This window comes from Leuresthes tenuis, unplaced genomic scaffold, assembly GCF_036924035.1.
Source record: "Leuresthes tenuis unplaced genomic scaffold, fLeuTen1.0.hap1 SCAF_18, whole genome shotgun sequence".
Taxonomy (NCBI): Eukaryota; Metazoa; Chordata; class Actinopteri; order Atheriniformes; family Atherinopsidae; genus Leuresthes; species Leuresthes tenuis.
Genome location: NW_027325372.1, coordinates 3,699,761 through 3,718,801, shown reverse-complemented (window position 1 = coordinate 3,718,801; position 19,041 = coordinate 3,699,761). Strand labels below are relative to the sequence as shown.

Genomic DNA, 19,041 nt, shown 5'->3' with positions numbered 1-19,041 from the left:
ACTGCAGGCAGGAGTGTCAAATAACCACGGACTTCTCAGGAAATGTCTTTCCAAAAAACACATCTGCATCAGTGGTACCTTTTTACTTTTTGCTCTTTAAGTCCAAAATGAGTAACTATCCATGTTGGCCAGCTGCATCAATAATTCTGAAACCATCTCGATTATGTTCGTCTTTCTGTGTTTTGTTTGCAGCAGCTTTCTCTCCGGGGCTTATTTGACGCGTCAGCCGCGGAGTGTTCAGGACGCGGGGACTCCGGAGCGCCACGGCAGCCTGCGTACAGCCGCGGAGGGAGACGGCATCCGAGGGAGAAGGCTGCTGGCCGGCGCTACTTTCCGCCGGCATCATTTACGCCTCACAGGGAGAAGGTTGGTGAAGTGTCACCAACGGCTGCGTTTAATTTTAACGTTTTACGCCGAAGAAAATAGCCCCACTTTTCATCTGGGGTGAAGCTTTGTCGAGGTGCTCTATGAAACGTTGCTTTGTCAGGTTACCTCACGTCCATTCCTCGTGAAATGTATATTTTAGGATAGTTTGTGAGCCAGTTTAATTGATTGTTTTTGTCATTGCAGCAACAGCTAACGGTGACAACTAACGGAGGACATTTTCTTCTCATTTATCAGACGATAAACTGTTCTCTGCCCCCTTCTCCTCGCCTTAAATCCACCTATTCTGGTCGAGTCAAGTCTGAAAGCGTTCAATCTTCAGAGGAGACCCGACTGACAGCGCCAAAATGGGGGTAAGAGATCTATTTCGTGTCGAATACTTAGCGGGTGTGTTGTGGGGAAAAAAAATGTCGGTTTTACGCTCTCCATCGTTAAAGGTAACTCACCGTGTCCGTCGAGGAAAGGGTTAACGCGCACGGAAGCGCAGGCATGACGTTAGAATGACATTGAACACGGTGGGATCGATATGTATGACTTGGTTATTTGGAAACCCGTTTAAACCGCACAGCTGCTGCCGCCGCGCGCGTTTTCAGCGCCAGTCGCGCGGATCTAATTGCTCTCAGAAAGTCATCACATTAGGTATCTGCCATTTATAACACCCGGGTCAGAGCATTTGGTGATAACGACTGATTTAAGGGATAAAAAGGGTGTTTTTTTTTTTCTTATGGGATACGTGCGCCAGGCTCCAGCCGGTGCGGTGGCGGCTTTTCAGCCCAATGAGAACCACCTTACTACGGCTGTCACATCACAATGAAGCTGCTCCATCTAATAGCCATTTCCGCCTGCGGTTTAAGACTGAAAGGGGTTTCCTGTCATCTCACAGCCTCCGTGCAGGCTTTTTAAAAGATTAATATGCTTTCAGCGCTGATTGGTCACGAAGAGTCGGACAGATGTGCCGCTTCATCCTCTGGTTTCACAGCAATAATCCACATCTCAGGGCTAGTCACACATACAGATACCCAGACAGCACAGCTGCAGGGGCGAGCCGGATCATTTGTGAATGATATGATTGTGGAATGCGCAATTACGCCCTGGAATAAGTAGCTTCTGGTGGTTAAAACATGTAAAATCGCATCCTGGACTGTGGAGTTTCCTGTAATTTATCCTAATCTGGCTGCAGAAGCTCTTGATTATCTACACAGTCGCAGCCGCACGTCTCGTCAAGGACCAACAGGGTGTGAAATCATGATGCCATTAGTGTGAAATAAACCTTGATCCAGACAGGGTGGTGGCTGGGACCCAGGCTGTGGTCTTTTTTTCATTTTTGCACCCTCCATTTGGTGCATTTTCAGCCAAGCATTACATAATGTGCGACGGTGTGTCGTGCTGCTGTCATTAACGATGCTGGCATGGTGAGGATGAAGAGGCAGCTGAGGTCTGGGTATCAAATGGGCACAGACAAGTGCGTCAAAATGGTTCCTCAGCGGTGATCAGCCTCACTTCTCGGCTCCTTTTCCTAAACATGTTCACTGACGGGTCCAAAAGGAAGATCTTATCCACGAAAGTAGGCTCGGCTCATACCTCCTGCGCATTGTTTTACCCCAGGAGCCCCACCAAACCCCAGGAACCCCACCAAACCCCAGGAGCCCCACCAAACCTGGCTGACCTGTCAGGTCATGGAGGACACCCTGTTCCAGCCACTAAAATTAGACTCAATGATGTCATTCCCACTGGGACATCACTGTGTCTCCCTGTGTTGCTTTTTAAGCATCATCTTGTGTCTCTCAGTCAGATGGTGTCATAGCCGTGGTCGGGTCTGATTTAGCTTAGTTCAAATCAGGCCAGCGAGCCGTGTTCGGAGATGAAGACGCCAGGCTCCATCCTTCCCAGTGAAGGGTGATGGGCGGCGGTTTTTCCCCCGCTCCACATCCAGCGTTGAGGAGCTCGGTTTGTCACAAAGTCCACTCGATCGCCTGAGGGGACGCCGCACACTCTGATTACTGTGTGAAAGGGAAGAGGAGGAGGGCGGCGGGCTTGTGTGGAAACTCCCGTGTTCAGGCTGCGATTTACCAGTGGAGGAGATACGGGTGAAATGGGCTGAACCATCAGCTTCCTTTTATCCAAAAACAGATGACTTAAAAGCTTCAGATCACGTGCACCATCAGTGGGATTGTTTTAAGCATGTAGAATATGATGGCTAGGCTTTGTTTTATTTAAATCTGTGATTTGTCATGTGTACATTCAAATAAACCTTTATTTAATCGACACAAGTCCATACAATGATTTTCTTAGTCTCCTGTGACGGACAGAGACAAATGCAGAATCTGATGCAGCATCAACACTAAAAAAGTTCTTCCAGAGTCGTGTTTCCCATCAGTTTCCTTTTTATGACGCTTTTTAATGCTTTAGGAACGGAGGATACTGATTGTTGCAGTTTTTCGGAGGAATCTGTGTCCATTCTTACTGCTGCTTAACAGTCCCTGGTTGTTGCCGTGATGCTCCGTACATTTTTAACAGGAGACGGATGTGGACTGCAGGCAGGAGTGTGAAATAACCACGGACTTCTCAGGAAATGTCTTTCCAAAAAACACATCTGCATCAGTGGTACCTTTTTACTTTTTGCTCTGTAAGTCACAGCTCCACAGGGAGGTTAAGTTTACAAGGCAACGAGGGCCGTTTGATCCGGGCCAATCGATTGATTAGGACTACAGATGCAGGCAACGATCAGGTTGGAAGATGATGGGATGGAACAAAGGTCAGCGGCTGAAGGCCTCACAGTGAGGTCCTGCAGAAAGTGAGTGATGGAGGGGGAGGGGGCCTCAGAAGGTGGTGAGTCACCTTGAGAAGGGTGAACACTGGGAAAGATGGAGGAAGGCAGGAGGTGACGCTGGGAAGTTTCCCCTGAACAGAGGATGGAGCTTCAGGAGGAAGATGGAGAAAAAGATGAATTCCTCCTTTCACTGTATCCCATAATGCACTTGGTGCAGAGGCTTCCAGAGGCGAGCCAGTCGCTGAGGGGGATGTGCGTTCGGCAGCTCTGCCTCTTTCATATCTGAACCCACTCTCATTGACGACATGTCATCCATACATGATGAGTCCTCCTCTCCACTCTATCGGAGCTCCTCCTCGGAGTCGCTGTGTTTAGGTCCGGTTGATGCTTTCTGCTCAGTGAACTCCTGCACAATGCGCCACACAGTTAATGTGTTAAAATAGGATTTTCAGTCAATTAAAATCATAATTAATCAGTGAATTAATCTGTCTTAAGTTGTTGTGAACCTCAAGTTGTGAAAAAAACTATTTTTAACCAACCAAAAACACTCCCAAACACTCCAGGAACCGCTCTAAGCAAAGAGCCAGGTGTGCTAACCTGCTTATTTATACCCCTGAGTTACCAACTTTATGGGGGATGAATGTGTAAATCCATCATTAACTCACTTTATGGATAGTTAGGGGTTGATCACCTTAAATGACCTGCAAGCGGCCACTATCCTGCACTAACGGGTGTGTTTACCAGTGATGTTCTCAGCCAGGTCAGTTGAGTTCACCCTGTTGGTCTGTGGAGCTTGTAAAGATTTCACAGCAATCTGTACCCACAGGGAGCAGAAACACAGCAATCTGTACCCACTGTATCCACAGGGAGCAGAAACACAGCAATCTGTACCCACAGGGAGCAGAAACACAGTAATCTGTACCCACTGTACCCACAGGGAGCAAAAACACAGTAATCTGTACCCACAGGGAGCAGAAACACAGCAATATGTACCCACAGGGAGCAGAAACACAGCAATCTGTATCCACAGGGAGCAGAAACACAGCAATCTGTACCCACAGGGAGCAGAAACACAGCAATCTGTACCCACAGGGAGCAGAAACACAGCAATCTGTACCCACTGTACCCACAGGGAGCAGAAACACAGCAATCTGTACCCACTGTATCCACAGGGAGCAGAAACACAGCAATCTGTACCCACTGTACCCACAGGGAGCAGAAACACAGCAATCTGTACCCACTGGGAGCAGATACACAGCAATCTGTACCCACAGGGAGCAGAAACACAGCAATCTGTACCCACTGTACCCACAGGGAGCAGAAACACAGCAATCTGTACCCACAGGGAGCAGAAACACAGCAATCTGTACCCACAGGGAGCAGAAACACAGCAATCTGTACCCACAGGGAGCAGAAACACAGCAATCTGTATCCACTGTACCCACAGGGAACAGAAACACAGCAATATGTACCCACAGGGAGCAGAAACACAGCAATCTGTACCCACAGGGAGCAGAAACACAGCAATCTGTAGCCACAGGGAGCAGAAACACAGCAATCTGTAGCCACAGGGAGCAGAAACACAGCAATCTGTACCCACAGGGAGCAGAAACACAGCAATCTGTACCCACAGGGAGCAGAAACACAGCAATCTGTACCCACAGGGAGCAGAAACACAGCAATCTGTACCCACAGGGAGCAGAAACACAGCAATCTGTATCCACAGGGAGCAAAAACACAGCAATCTGTACCCACTGTACCCACAGGGAGCAGAAACACAGCAATCTGTACCCACAGGGAGCAGAAACACAGCAATCTGTACCCACAGGGAGCAGAAACACAGCAATCTGTACCCACAGGGAGCAGAAACACAGCAATCTGTACCCACAGGGAGCAGAAACACAGCAATCTGTAGCCACAGGGAGCAGAAACACAGCAATCTGTACCCACAGGGAGCAGAAACACAGTAATCTGTACCCACAGGGAGCAGAAACACAGCAATCTGTACCCACAGGGAGCAGAAACACAGCAATCTGTACCCACAGGGAGCAGAAACACAGCAATCTGTACCCACAGGGAGCAGAAACACAGCAATCTGTACCCACTGTACCCACAGGGAGCAGAAACACAGCAATCTGTATCCACAGGGAGCAGAAACACAGCAATCTGTACCCACAGGGAGCAGAAACACAGCAATCTGTACCCACAGGGAGCAGAAACACAGCAATCTGTACCCACAGGGAGCAGAAACACAGCAATCTGTACCCACAGGGAGCAGAAACACAGCAATCTGTACCCACTGTATCCACAGGGAGCAGAAACACAGCAATCTGTACCCACAGGGAGCAGAAACACAGCAATCTGTACCCACTGTATCCACAGGGAGCAGAAACACAGCAATCTGTACCCACTGTACCCACAGGGAGCAGAAACACAGCAATCTGTACCCACAGGGAGCAGAAACACAGCAATCTGTACCCACTGTACCCACAGGGAGCAGAAACACAGCAATCTGTACCCACTGTATCCACAGGGAGCAGAAACACAGCAATCTGTACCCACAGGGAGCAGAAACACAGCAATCTGTACCCACTGTATCCACAGGGAGCAGAAACACAGCAATCTGTACCCACAGGGAGCAGAAACACAGCAATATGTACCCACAGGGAGCAGAAACACAGCAATCTGTACCCACTGTACCCACAGGGAGCAGAAACACAGCAATCTGTACCCACAGGGAGCAGAAACACAGCAATCTGTACCCACAGGGAGCAGAAACACAGCAATCTGTACCCACAGGGAGCAGAAACACAGCAATCTGTATCCACAGGGAGCAGAAACACAGCAATCTGTACCCACAGGGAGCAGAAACACAGCAATCTGTACCCACAGGGAGCAGAAACACAGCCATCTGTACCCACTGTACCCACAGGGATCAGAAACATAGCAATCTGTATCCACAGGGAACAGAAACACAGCTATCTGTACCCACAGGGAGCAGAAACACAGCAATCTGTACCCACTGTACCCACAGGGAGCAGAAACACAGCAATCTGTACCCACTGTACCCACAGGGAACAGAAACACAGCAATATGTACCCACAGGGAGCAGAAACACAGCAATCTGTACCCACAGGGAACAGAAACACAGCAATCTGTACCCACAGGGAGCAGAAACACAGCAATCTGTACCCACAGGGAGCAGAAACACAGCAATCTGTACCCACAGGGAGCAGAAACACAGCAATCTGTACCCACAGGGAGCAGAAACACAGCAATCTGTATCCACTGTACCCACAGGGAACAGAAACACAGCAATATGTACCCACAGGGAGCAGATACACAGTAATCTGTACCCACAGGGAGCAGAAACACAGCAATCTGTACCCACAGGGAGCAGAAACACAGCAATCTGTAGCCACAGGGAGCAGAAACACAGCAATCTGTACCCACAGGGAGCAGAAACACAGCAATCTGTACCCACAGGGAGCAGAAACACAGCAATCTGTACCCACAGGGAGCAGAAACACAGCAATCTGTACCCACAGGGAGCAGAAACACAGCAATCTGTACCCACAGGGAGCAGAAACACAGCAATCTGTACCCACAGGGAGCAGAAACACAGCAATCTGTATCCACAGGGAGCAAAAACACAGCAATCTGTACCCACTGTACCCACAGGGAGCAGAAACACAGCAATCTGTACCCACTGTACCCACAGGGAGCAGAAACACAGCAATCTGTACCCACAGGGAGCAGAAACACAGCAATCTGTACCCACAGGGAGCAGAAACACAGCAATCTGTACCCACAGGGAGCAGAAACACAGCAATCTGTAGCCACAGGGAGCAGAAACACAGCAATCTGTACCCACAGGGAGCAGAAACACAGCAATCTGTACCCACTGTACCCACAGGGAGCAGAAACACAGCAATCTGTACCCACTGTACCCACAGGGAGCAGAAACACAGCAATCTGTACCCACAGGGAGCAGAAACACAGCAATCTGTACCCACTGTACCCACAGGGAGCAGAAACACAGCAATCTGTACCCACTGTACCCACAGGGAGCAAAAACACAGCAATCTGTACCCACTGTACCCACAGGGAGCAGAAACACAGCAATCTGTACCCACAGGGAGCAGAAACACAGCAATCTGTACCCACTGTACCCACAGGGAGCAGAAACACAGCAATCTGTACCCACTGTACCCACAGGGAGCAGAAACACAGCAATCTGTACCCACAGGGAGCAGAAACACAGCAATCTGTACCCACAGGGAGCAGAAACACAGCAATCTGTACCCACAGGGAGCAGAAACACAGCAATCTGTACCCACTGTACCCACAGGGAGCAGAAACACAGCAATCTGTACCCACAGGGAGCAGAAACACAGCAATCTGTACCCACAGGGAGCAGAAACACAGCAATCTGTACCCACAGGGAGCAGAAACACAGCAATCTGTACCCACTGTACCCACAGGGAGCAGAAACATAGCAATCTGTACCCACAGGGAGCAGAAACACAGCAACCAGAGCTCAGTAATAATGATTAGCTGTTCTACAACCAAACAGCTGGTAGCCATAGTAACCACGCTCCTGTGTAGTCCAGATGTTATGATGCAGCGTTGTATGGGAATGATGGGATGTTGACAAATAACCGTAATGAACTCATAATGCAGGTGATGTTAGACGTTGTTTCACCCGTTTATTCGCTATATTTGTTCTGCGTTTATATTAATATGAGTAAGAAGTATCTTGATTGGCTGTTTTACAACCAAACAGCTGGTAGCCATGGTAACCACGCTCCTCTGTAGGTTGTTGTGATCAGCAGAGCAGAAAATCCCAGTACAAACTTTTACTATTTATTTCTTCATTTGGAGGGAAAAACGGTGAAAATACACTGAGTTTAGTACAGAAACTAAATCTTTCTGTCCACAGCATCGTAATAACTGTTCATTATTATAATAACTGGGTTTATAGAGGTTTATAGGGGAGTGAATTTTAATTTCTCGATGTGACGTTAATATTTTGGAGCAGAAAAAAAAGGATTCATTGACTCAGACTAACCATCTTCTGCTTTGATTAGAAAACATCTTGCCACAAAGCAGCAGTTATTATAAAGATTTAAGCTTCCTCAGTTGACTTTCACACGATAAGTGATGTTCACATTTCATCTTTGTGTCTGAAAGAAATTGGAAAAGAAAGATTATGCAACTGGAAAAAGGAATAATGAGGCGGCTATAAAAGAGGTGAAGTTGAAGCTGGTTGCCAGGCAACAGCAGAAGGGGAGGATGTTGTCAAAACGGTGGAGTTTGAATGTCTTTACATGTGATAATAACTGTAATATCAGGGTTTCTGTAATCTGTTCAGCCTTTTATGTGTCAGAGGCATTGTTTGAGTTGGTGTAACTGCTGTGTGAGTAGATAAAGTTAAGATATAGCGTCGTGAGGCACGTCTGAAGTGATAAACCGAGTCGTCTCCTGCTTTGTTTTCATCACAGCGGTATTAAAATGCTGACTGTGTCACTCAAACCTGCTTGCTTTGTAAGCTGCTGTAAACCTCAGAGTTTATAGAGTGAACAGAGTGACGTTATGCATGAATCCTCCATGCAGAAACCACCTGTGGGTGTGCATGTGACCGGTGAAAGAGGAGGGGAAGGCACTGATGCTGATCTTATCGGTTAATCCATCAGCCTCCTGATTGTACACTTGGACCAACTGAGAGGGACTCTCAGGCGTGTGTTCCCAGCTCAAACAGTAGCAACAATCGTATGTTAAATGGGTGAAATCAATATATCGCAGCAGCCTTTCACAGATTTACGTTGGAGCCTTGGTCTTTGGCAGGGAAATAAGCCCAAAAATACAGTGAAACAGCGTGAACATGCAGCAAAAACAGCAGAGCTCTGGTGATTTAAACCCCGGTGATGTGTGATGTTCGGCAGCTTTCATGAAGACAGAATATATTCATCCTGCATCTCTCTGATTTCTGTCTGTTATGAGCTGAAGCTGAACCTCAGACGCTGCACTGATCCTGTGGTTTGGGCTGGCGGTCAGAACTCGGAGCAGTTCACAGACTTCTGTTGTTATCGTAGTTCCACTTCATCTTATCTCAGTCGTGTAGTTTGCTGTTTAATTGTTCCAGTTGGTCGATATTTCATCGATTCTCCACCTTTGTGCGCGAGGCTGTTGGAAATTGCATTGATCCGCATGGCTGCAAATCACTGATCAGGGTCTGTGATGTCAGAGGAGCGATGATGCGACGTGATGTCACTCTGACATCACTTCCTCTTTGACAGGTTCATCTCTATTGGCATCTTCTGCTTGTTTATTAAACGATGGACGAGAAGATGAAAACTGCACTGAGTTGTTAAGGTGAGCTTTATGGGTTGGGTGTTGCTAGGATACAGCAGACGTGCCTATTGGAGGTTGATGAGCATTTTCTGTCACATCCTCAGTTGTGCTGTAATAAAAGACGGTGGAGAGCTTCCATCCAAAACTATTATTCTGTGTTTCTAAGCCTTAGTCGGACTGTGTGATGCCTCGGTGGCTTTTCATTATCACATTCTGCATCCTGGCTTTGGTCCCGAGCGATTAAACTGTGGTGCAGACAAACAGGAGAGAGCACAGAAACAGATGGGCAGCCTGGAGGGAGGAGAATGTCAACAAAGTGGGAGGGTGAGGGGACGCACCGATGGTGGAGGACCCCTCTTACTCTGCCTGATTGGCAGGCAGTCCATCAGTATTTTCTAGGTCAGTCGCTCCACTTATCTGTGTGATAATCCACTTCACTGTGTGTGTGGTGCTGCTGCTGCACCCCACCAGGGGCAGCGGCGTCCCTCCAGAGGTTACAGCCAACAGCGGGACATTTTGCTCATGGGAACATCATCGGATTTAGCTGAACAACAGATTAAAAACCAGATGAATGGGTTCCATATTGGAGCAAAGCGGCTGCTGTTAGAGTTTACATTCGCTGTTCACACTGATGATTAAACGGCAGACGCACTTTCATAATCAATACTCTCTTGGAAGGTGACTGATTTCCAGATTGCTTACTTCGATTGGAGGCATTCTTAAATCTTATTTCCTGAGCCAGCTCGAGTGATGCCATGTTTATGGATTATCGTTATATTTTTAAACCTCCACACGCCGAGCAGCTGTCTGAGATTTGATCCGGCAGATTGAAACATGGCCGATCCAGTCCTCCTCGGACTTGTGGCCCACGGGCCCGACTCTGTACAGTTTATCAGCAGAAAGAGCCGACTACAGCTGTTCTGCATGAACCTGTCCTCTGCCTCCGCATGGATCATCTGCTGCTGGCCGTAGATGCAGAGAAGGCAGCGTTTATTTGAGCAGAGAAGAAGAAATTCAGAAAATATTTGCAGATCATCATGTTACCTCATCTCACACTTCATTTAACTTCAATTTGCACAATTTCCTTTGAGTTGTCAAATACTTTTTCAGGTTCCTCTGGGTCTGTGTGATACTCACAACTCAAAAAAGTCTGTTTTCTGGTGCATTTTAGCCTTTAAATAAAGGAGGTTTGAATTGCTACATGTGTGTTCTGAGTCGGTGGAAGATGTGGGCTGAATATATGACGAGAAACAACGTAACCTCAGACAGCACTGGCTGAAAAACAGTGTGAAACTCGGATGTCTTTGGCTTCTCTGCAGTGCTTCATTGATCTCAGGGTCCTGCAGCTCTGCAGGGTCAGTTTAATGAGTAAATGGCCGTTTCTCCTCTTTCTCCATCCTAAATGGATTCGTGCAGAGGATTGACAGCATAGCACGAGTCGGACTGGATCTGTGACTCCTGGATCTGTGACTCCTGCGTCTGTGACTCCTGGATCTGTGACTCCTGGATCTGTGACTCCTGCGTCTGTGACTCCTGGATCTGTGACTCCTGCTTCTGTGACTCCTGCTTCTGTGACTCCTGCTTCTGTGACTCCTGGATCTGTGACTCCTGGATCTGTGACTCCTGGATCTGTGACTCCTGCTTCTGTGACTCCTGGATCTGTGACTCCTGGATCTGTGACTCCTGGATCTGTGACTCCTGGATCTGTGACTCCTGGATCTGTGACTCCTGGATCTGTGACTCCTGGATCTGTGACTCCTGGATCTGTGACTCCTGCTTCTGTGACTCCTGGATCTGTGACTCCTGCTTCTGTGACTCCTGCTTCTGTGACTCCTGCTTCTGTGACTCCTGCTTCTGTGACTCCTGCTTCTGTGACTCCTGGATCTGCGACTCCTGGGTCTGTGACTCCTGCTTCTGTGACTCCTGCTTCTGTGACTCCTGCTTCTGCGACTCCTGCTTCTGCGACTCCTGGATCTGTGACTCCTGCTTCTGCGACTCCTGCTTCTGCGACTCCTGCTTCTGCGACTCCTGGATCTGCGACTCCTGCTTCTGCGACTCCTGCTTCTGCGACTCCTGCTTCTGTGACTCCTGCTTCTGCGACTCCTGGATCTGTGACTCCTGCTTCTGCGACTCCTGCTTCTGCGACTCCTGCTTCTGCGACTCCTGGGTCTGCGACTCCTGCTTCTGTGACTCCTGCTTCTGTGACTCCTGCTTCTGTGACTCCTGCTTCTGTGACTCCTGGGTCTGTGACTCCTGCTTCTGCGACTCCTGCTTCTGCGACTCCTGCTTCTGCGACTCCTGCTTCTGCGACTCCTGCTTCTGTGACTCCTGCTTCTGTGACTCCTGCTTCTGTGACTCCTGGATCTGTGACTCCTGCTTCTGCGACTCCTGCTTCTGCGACTCCTGGATCTGTGACTCCTGCTTCTGTGACTCCTGGATCTGTGACTCCTGCTTCTGTGACTCCTGCTTCTGTGACTCCTGGATCTGTGACTCCTGGATCTGTGACTCCTGGATCTGTGACTCCTGGATCTGTGACTCCTGCTTCTGTGACTCCTGCTTCTGTGACTCCTGCTTCTGCGACTCCTGCTTCTGCGACTCCTGCTTCTGCGACTCCTGCTTCTGCGACTCCTGCTTCTGCGACTCCTGCTTCTGCGACTCCTGCTTCTGTGACTCCTGCTTCTGTGACTCCTGCTTCTGTGACTCCTGGATCTGTGACTCCTGCTTCTGCGACTCCTGCTTCTGCGACTCCTGGGTCTGTGACTCCTGCTTCTGCGACTCCTGCTTCTGCGACTCCTGCTTCTGCGACTCCTGCTTCTGCGACTCCTGGATCTGCGACTCCTGTTTCTGCGACTCCTGCTTCTGCGACTCCTGCTTCTGCGACTCCTGGATCTGTGACTCCTGCTTCTGTGACTCCTGGATCTGTGACTCCTGCTTCTGTGACTCCTGCTTCTGTGACTCCTGGATCTGTGACTCCTGGATCTGTGACTCCTGGATCTGTGACTCCTGCTTCTGTGACTCCTGCTTCTGTGACTCCTGCTTCTGCGACTCCTGCTTCTGCGACTCCTGCTTCTGTGACTCCTGCTTCTGCGACTCCTGCTTCTGCGACTCCTGCTTCTGCGACTCCTGGATCTGCGACTCCTGTTTCTGCGACTCCTGCTTCTGCGACTCCTGCTTCTGCGACTCCTGGATCTGTGACTCCTGCTTCTGTGACTCCTGGATCTGTGACTCCTGCTTCTGTGACTCCTGCTTCTGTGACTCCTGGATCTGTGACTCCTGGATCTGTGACTCCTGGATCTGTGACTCCTGGATCTGTGACTCCTGGATCTGTGACTCCTGGATCTGTGACTCCTGGATCTGTGACTCCTGCTTCTGTGACTCCTGGATCTGTGACTCCTGCTTCTGTGACTCCTGGATCTGCGACTCCTAGGTCTGCGACTCCTGGATCTGCGACTCCTGGATCTGTGACTCCTGGATCTGTGACTCCTGGATCTGTGACTCCTGGATCTGTGACTCCTGCTTCTGTGACTCCTGCTTCTGTGACTCCTGGATCTGCGACTCCTAGGTCTGCGACTCCTGGATCTGCGACTCCTGCTTCTGTGACTCCTGGATCTGTGACTCCTGCTTCTGCGACTCCTGGATCTGTGACTCCTGCTTCTGCGACTCCTGCTTCTGCGACTCCTGGATCTGTGACTCCTGCTTCTGCGACTCCTGCTTCTGCGACTCCTGCTTCTGCGACTCCTGGGTCTGTGACTCCTGCTTCTGTGACTCCTGCTTCTGTGACTCCTGGATCTGTGACTCCTGGGTCTGTGACTCCTGCTTCTGCGACTCCTGGATCTGTGACTCCTGGGTCTGCGACTCCTGGATCTGTGACTCCTGCTTCTGCGACTCCTGCTTCTGCGACTCCTGCTTCTGTGACTCCTGGATCTGTGACTCCTGCTTCTGCGACTCCTGGATCTGTGACTCCTGCTTCTGTGACTCCTGGATCTGTGACTCCTGCTTCTGTGACTCCTGCTTCTGCGACTCCTGCTTCTGTGACTCCTGGATCTGTGACTCCTGCTTCTGTGACTCCTGGATCTGTGACTCCTGCTTCTGTGACTCCTGGATCTGTGACTCCTGCTTCTGTGACTCCTGCTTCTGCGACTCCTGCTTCTGTGACTCCTGGATCTGTGACTCCTGCTTCTGCGACTCCTGGATCTGTGACTCCTGCTTCTGTGACTCCTGGATCTGTGACTCCTGCTTCTGTGACTCCTGCTTCTGCGACTCCTGCTTCTGTGACTCCTGGATCTGTGACTCCTGGGTCTGTGACTCCTGGGTCTGTGACTCCTGGGTCTGTGACTCCTGGATCTGTGACTCCTGCTTCTGTGACTCCTGCTTCTGTGACTCCTGGATCTGTGACTCCTGCTTCTGTGACTCCTGCTTCTGTGACTCCTGCTTCTGTGACTCCTGCTTCTGTGACTCCTGGATCTGCGACTCGTGGATCTGCGACTCCTGGATCTGCGACTCCTGGATCTGCGACTCCTGGATCTGGGACTCCTGCTTCTGTGACTCCTGCTTCTGCGACTCCTGCTTCTGCGACTCCTGCTTCTGCGACTCCTGCTTCTGCGACTCCTGCTTCTGTGACTCCTGCTTCTGTGACTCCTGGATCTGTGACTCCTGGGTCTGTGACTCCTGCTTCTGCTCCAGTGGATGTCGGGCTGAATAAGCTCTCTGTTACTGATGCGCTCGTAGTTTCGTAGGTTCTACTCTGACGGACTGGACATGGATGGAAATTATTATAGAGTTCACTGAAAAGCCTTTTGTCTGCCTCTCATTTCAACAGTCTGATGTATTGTCATGAAAAACAATAACTCCTAGAAGAGAGAGATTAGTGGAAGTTATATTGATTGATGCACAAATCAAGGCTGCTGTGTGTGGAAGTCATTCACATTAATGCTCCTCTGGTTAAGATAATCAAACCAAACGATTGAAAAGATTTATTGGGCACATTTTTAGCTGGTTGTGTTGATGTTTGTCAGTGAGAGTAAAGGTTCACAGTTTGAAGTCCAGCGTGCGCATGCCAAAGCCACGAGGAAGAGGTTTCAGCGAGGTGGAACTGAACTATGACGGGATGATGGCCGAGGGAAGGAGGGCATGAGGGATTATTATCGTTCAGTGGGTTAATCTCTCTTTGTAGTAAACGGCTGTAATCTGATGGTCTGCAGGACACAACTGTGCAGGGAACGCTTCAGAAACAGACAGATGGCCTGAAACACACGAGCACAGACACCAGTCAGCATGCAGTGTGTGTGCAGGTGAAATGAAACCCGCCATCACTGATTACGCCTGCAGAAAAAGAACACGCATTAAAGGGGAATATTTTCTGGTGTTTTTAAACCTGGACCTTATTTCTGGCATGAAATACGTTCATCTACTCACCGAGAACAGTTTGGTGAAAGTCTGCGTCCTTCAGAAGATATTTAGATAACTGGAGATCCATATAACGGAGTGAACGGGGCTTAGAGGATGCAGCCTCTAAATAAGGCATTATCTGTCTTTATTTCACCAATACTTTAAGAAGAATGAATGAATGAACGTGTGCTATAGCTCTGTTAGCTCATAGCTGCTGTTATGTGGCTACTTGCAGCTATAGGAGAGCTAACGGAGGGATTTCTACACAGGCACTCTACTGGGACCACTTCATCCGCACGCCCCCCTGCAGCACAGTTTATTCACTCCGTGCTCTGTGACAGTCGGCTAACTTCACACAGAGTTTGCTGCTGATAGTTTTGTGCAACATGGCAGGATATTTATCAGATTTTGAAGACAACTTTGAGTCCTTACCGGACGTCCATCGTAGCCTTTATACTATATCAGACTGTAATGGTGATGACACACCTGTGGAAGTGATAACTTCTGCAGGCTCATCAGCTGTTATGTCCCCAGAGGTGAGAATACTGACCATAGATGACCTTTTGGTAACCTTCAGGCGACAGCTCTGTGACGGAGAACAGCTACACGACACCGTGACATCATCACAGCGACCATACTGGGGCCTTAAATGCCTCCCAGATGGCCGTGCTCCTTCTTTTGGCCTCTCGTACTCATTGTTTTGGTCACTTCTCACAGCTCATGACTACAGGTGAGGGTTGTAACTTAGACTGACGGGTAAATTGACGGCTTCAGCTTCCCACTCAGCTCTCCTGAAGCACTTAAGGCAGCAACTCACTTCCAACTCGAAGTGTCAAGTTTAATCAGTGGAAACTGCACTGTAGCCACCCTCCTCTGGACCCTGTCTCTCTATGTTAAAGGAGATTATAAAGCTAATAAAGTTGTAAAGTTTGGGCTGAAAGCAGCTGAAATGTTCTCAGGTTTTGTGTTTAAACCGTTTTCTTCATTTAATCCATAATAAAATCTCCTAAAATATCCCAAACCTTTGCATATGTCACATTTGTCCTGTTTGTTACTGAATTGAACAGAAAAGGACATCAGTTGTATTATCATGCTGACACCTTGTTTTATTTGTTTTGAGAAAACGATTCAGCCAAAAGCACAGTTTTCGTTATATTGTGTTTTGTTTTTTCCTCACAGTTAAAGGATGGATTTATTTGCTGTTCTTTACTGGCATTAAATCACTCCTCAAACATCATTTCTCTCATGACTTGTGCTGAGTGACGAGGGAACTGAGGGGATGCTGCCTTCAGACAGACTCACTTCCTGTGATCCTCTTTCTCCACCTTTGCACTTTATTCCCTCCTCAGACGCAGCTGAAGCCTGAACAGCAGAAGCCAAAATAGCAACAGTGTAAATCGCAGTCTAAGTGGAGCCCTTGAGACAGGCTTCTGCTCTAATGATGCCGTGTCTCATCAGGAAGTGTTGATTTCCTCATCTCACGCCGGGGTATTAAAGTATCTAAGTTTGGATCTCAAGCTAATGTTCGGACTTCGTCCTGAAATGGAAGGATGATTGTGTTTGGGCATCTGATGACTGACCGGTTTAACGTGTTCTCGTTCACAACAGGGACAATCGAGGCTTTTTCCAGCCGTCTCTGCTTGTGTTTTCTGGTCTTAATTTCTCAAGCAGTCATTCTTTTGATATGTTCGTTAGTTTGTTGTGATTATAGAGGACTTCTGTGTCGACGAGTCATGGATTAATTACTAATTAAAACAATCTAAAACTGAAAAAGGATACATTAAAGCCATATTATATATTGACTTTTAACATTAACTGAAAATGCTAAGAAGAGTGCGGCTGTAATGCACCAAGAAGTCAAATCAATACCAAAAAGTGTAAAATAATACAGCCTGGTTGTAACTTTGAACTGTGAAGTTAAATCCAAGACAACTTGGTTTATTTATAGCTAGCAGGCTACGCTAAATATCTCACCATGGTGAGTCTCCCAGAGCTCCAACCTGCTTCATGTTCAAATGTTCATGCCTGACAGACATGAGGTCGGCTTGACAAAACTTGCAGCTAATCTATTTTTTCTGGGTGTTGAGGGTGAAATTCTCCCAGACCCTGGACACTTTTGGACAAAGGACGATAATTCAGCCGCAGCCATTTCACTGTGTTTCTACAGGTCATTTCCTGCTATTATTTACCGTAAGGCGCATGCATCTCTAAACAGAGATAGGAAGAAAGTGGGATGACTCACTCCGTATGAAAAATGATGCTCAGCTCGACAGCGTGAAAAAGAGGTGTGATGACGTATTAAAGACAATTAAATACGTCGGCCACTAATTATGTTATCGATTTGTGTCGACTAACCGTTGCAGCCTTACTTCTGTGTTTAAAGCTGGAGGTAAAACATCGTTCAGTGACGTCTCTGTGTGTTGCAGTACGGACGGTCGGACAGCTACCGCGTGGCCACCACGCAGGACAAGGATGAGAAGGAGTCGCCCAAGAAGAAGGGCGGCAAGGATCTGGATGACCTGAAGAAGGAAGTTCCCATAGTATGTACACCGCTCCCTACTTCCTGTGACCTTAAACCTGTCCATAAAAGTGTTGGGAGGTGCTTCCCAGCCCCAATCCAAACCGTAACCTGATGTCAGAGTCTGAAAGGGAGATCCTGTAGCAGCTGGTGCACGGTGTGGTTCGTCGTAATGTGCCTGAGCAATTTAATCCCTTTGTGGGAGGATTTGCTTCTGTTTGGGGCAGTGGGCCAAAGCCACGGGCTTTTCCCTTGATTTAAAACTTTACGTAATGCTTCAGATAAGCATGTTACCAAATATTACCAACTGCTGGAAATGTTTTAGCCTCTCTGAGGAACATTTGTAGAATTATGTCATCATTTTTACTATCATTTGCTGTCCGTCGTTGCTCTCCAGCATGTAAAGTCCAACGGCTTCATCCTGCATACGATGGCGTGCCTTTCTCTTCTCTTTTGAGTGAATTTAATGTCCTCTCACTCTTTCTGAGACTTGTAGAGTTTGAAATGAATGAATCAATCTTTAATCTTTTTAGACGGAACACAAAATGTCTGTTGAGGAGGTTTGCAGGAAATACAACACTGACATCGTGCAGGTAAGCTGTTCACTTCATATCAGAAATGACACTGTCAGCCTTGATTTAACGTAGCATGTGATTAAATCTTTATTTACACTCTCACTATAGTCTGTACTCCTCTTTTAGAATGCTTATAGATTGGATTTTTACCTAAATATCTTCTTTTCTACTTCTTTTCTTGCCCACAATTATATTTTCTCATCCCCCCTTTAATAACCCATCATCCCTCTTTAACTTAACTTCTCATGCCCCCTCCTCCACATCCAGGGTTTGACCAATGCCAAGGCAGCAGAGTACCTGGCCAGGGATGGCCTCAATGCTTTGACTCCACCCCCTACCACCCCAGAGTGGGTCAAGTTCTGTCGTCAGCTGTTTGGCGGCTTCTCCATTCTGCTGTGGATCGGTGCAATCCTCTGCTTCCTGGCCTACGCCATTCAGGCTGCAACGGAGGATGAGCCCGCTGGGGATAATGTAAGTGGAGGACTTGGATAGGTGATCAGATGATGGGTGACTTCTCAGCCACGAAATGTCAATGCATGTAAAGCTTGGTGCTCTAAAATCAGACTGAGCCTAGAAATAAGATAATTTGAAAGGGAACTCTGGCATGAAATACGTTCATCTACTCACCGAGAACAGTTTGGTGAAAGTCGGCGTCCTTCGGAAGATATTTAGATAACTGGAGATCCATATAACGGAGTGAACGGGGCTTAGAGGATGCAGCCTCTAAATAAGGCTTTATCTGTCTTTATTTCACCAATACTTTAAGAAGAATGAATGAATGAACGTGTGCTATAGCTCTGTTAGCTCATAGCTGCTGTGTTGTTGTTATTGAGGCTATCGGGGGGCTTATAGAGGGATTTCTACACAGGCACTCTACTGGGACCACTTCATCCACACGCCCCCCTGCAGCACAGCTTATTCACTCCGTGCTCTGTGACAGTCGGCTAACTTCACACAGAGTTTACTGCTGATAGTTTTGTGCAACATGGCAGGATATTTATCAGATTTTGACAATGTGAACGACGACTTTGAGTACGATGGACGTTCTTACC

The 19,041-nt window shown here is 48.1% G+C and overlaps 1 protein-coding gene across 4 annotated transcripts in view; it reads left to right on the top strand.

The window, feature by feature from the left end:
* Positions 1–346: 346 nt before the first annotated feature.
* The window catches only part of atp1a3a (ATPase Na+/K+ transporting subunit alpha 3a), a 30,272-nt gene continuing 11,577 nt past the window's right edge, over positions 347–19,041 (top strand). Inside the window, exons 1-5 of one of the 4 annotated variants that reach the window (XM_072371043.1) lie at positions 347–460; positions 622–737; positions 17,323–17,436; positions 17,948–18,007; positions 18,257–18,460. In XM_072371043.1, the coding sequence (XP_072227144.1) occupies positions 732–737; positions 17,323–17,436; positions 17,948–18,007; positions 18,257–18,460 (384 nt within the window). In that variant the 5' untranslated portion in view covers positions 347–460; positions 622–731. Of the gene's footprint in view, positions 488–570; positions 738–17,322; positions 17,437–17,947; positions 18,008–18,256; positions 18,461–19,041 lie in introns of all 4 variants that reach the window. The other 3 variants (XM_072371040.1, XM_072371044.1, XM_072371042.1) reach the window with 3 other exon arrangements.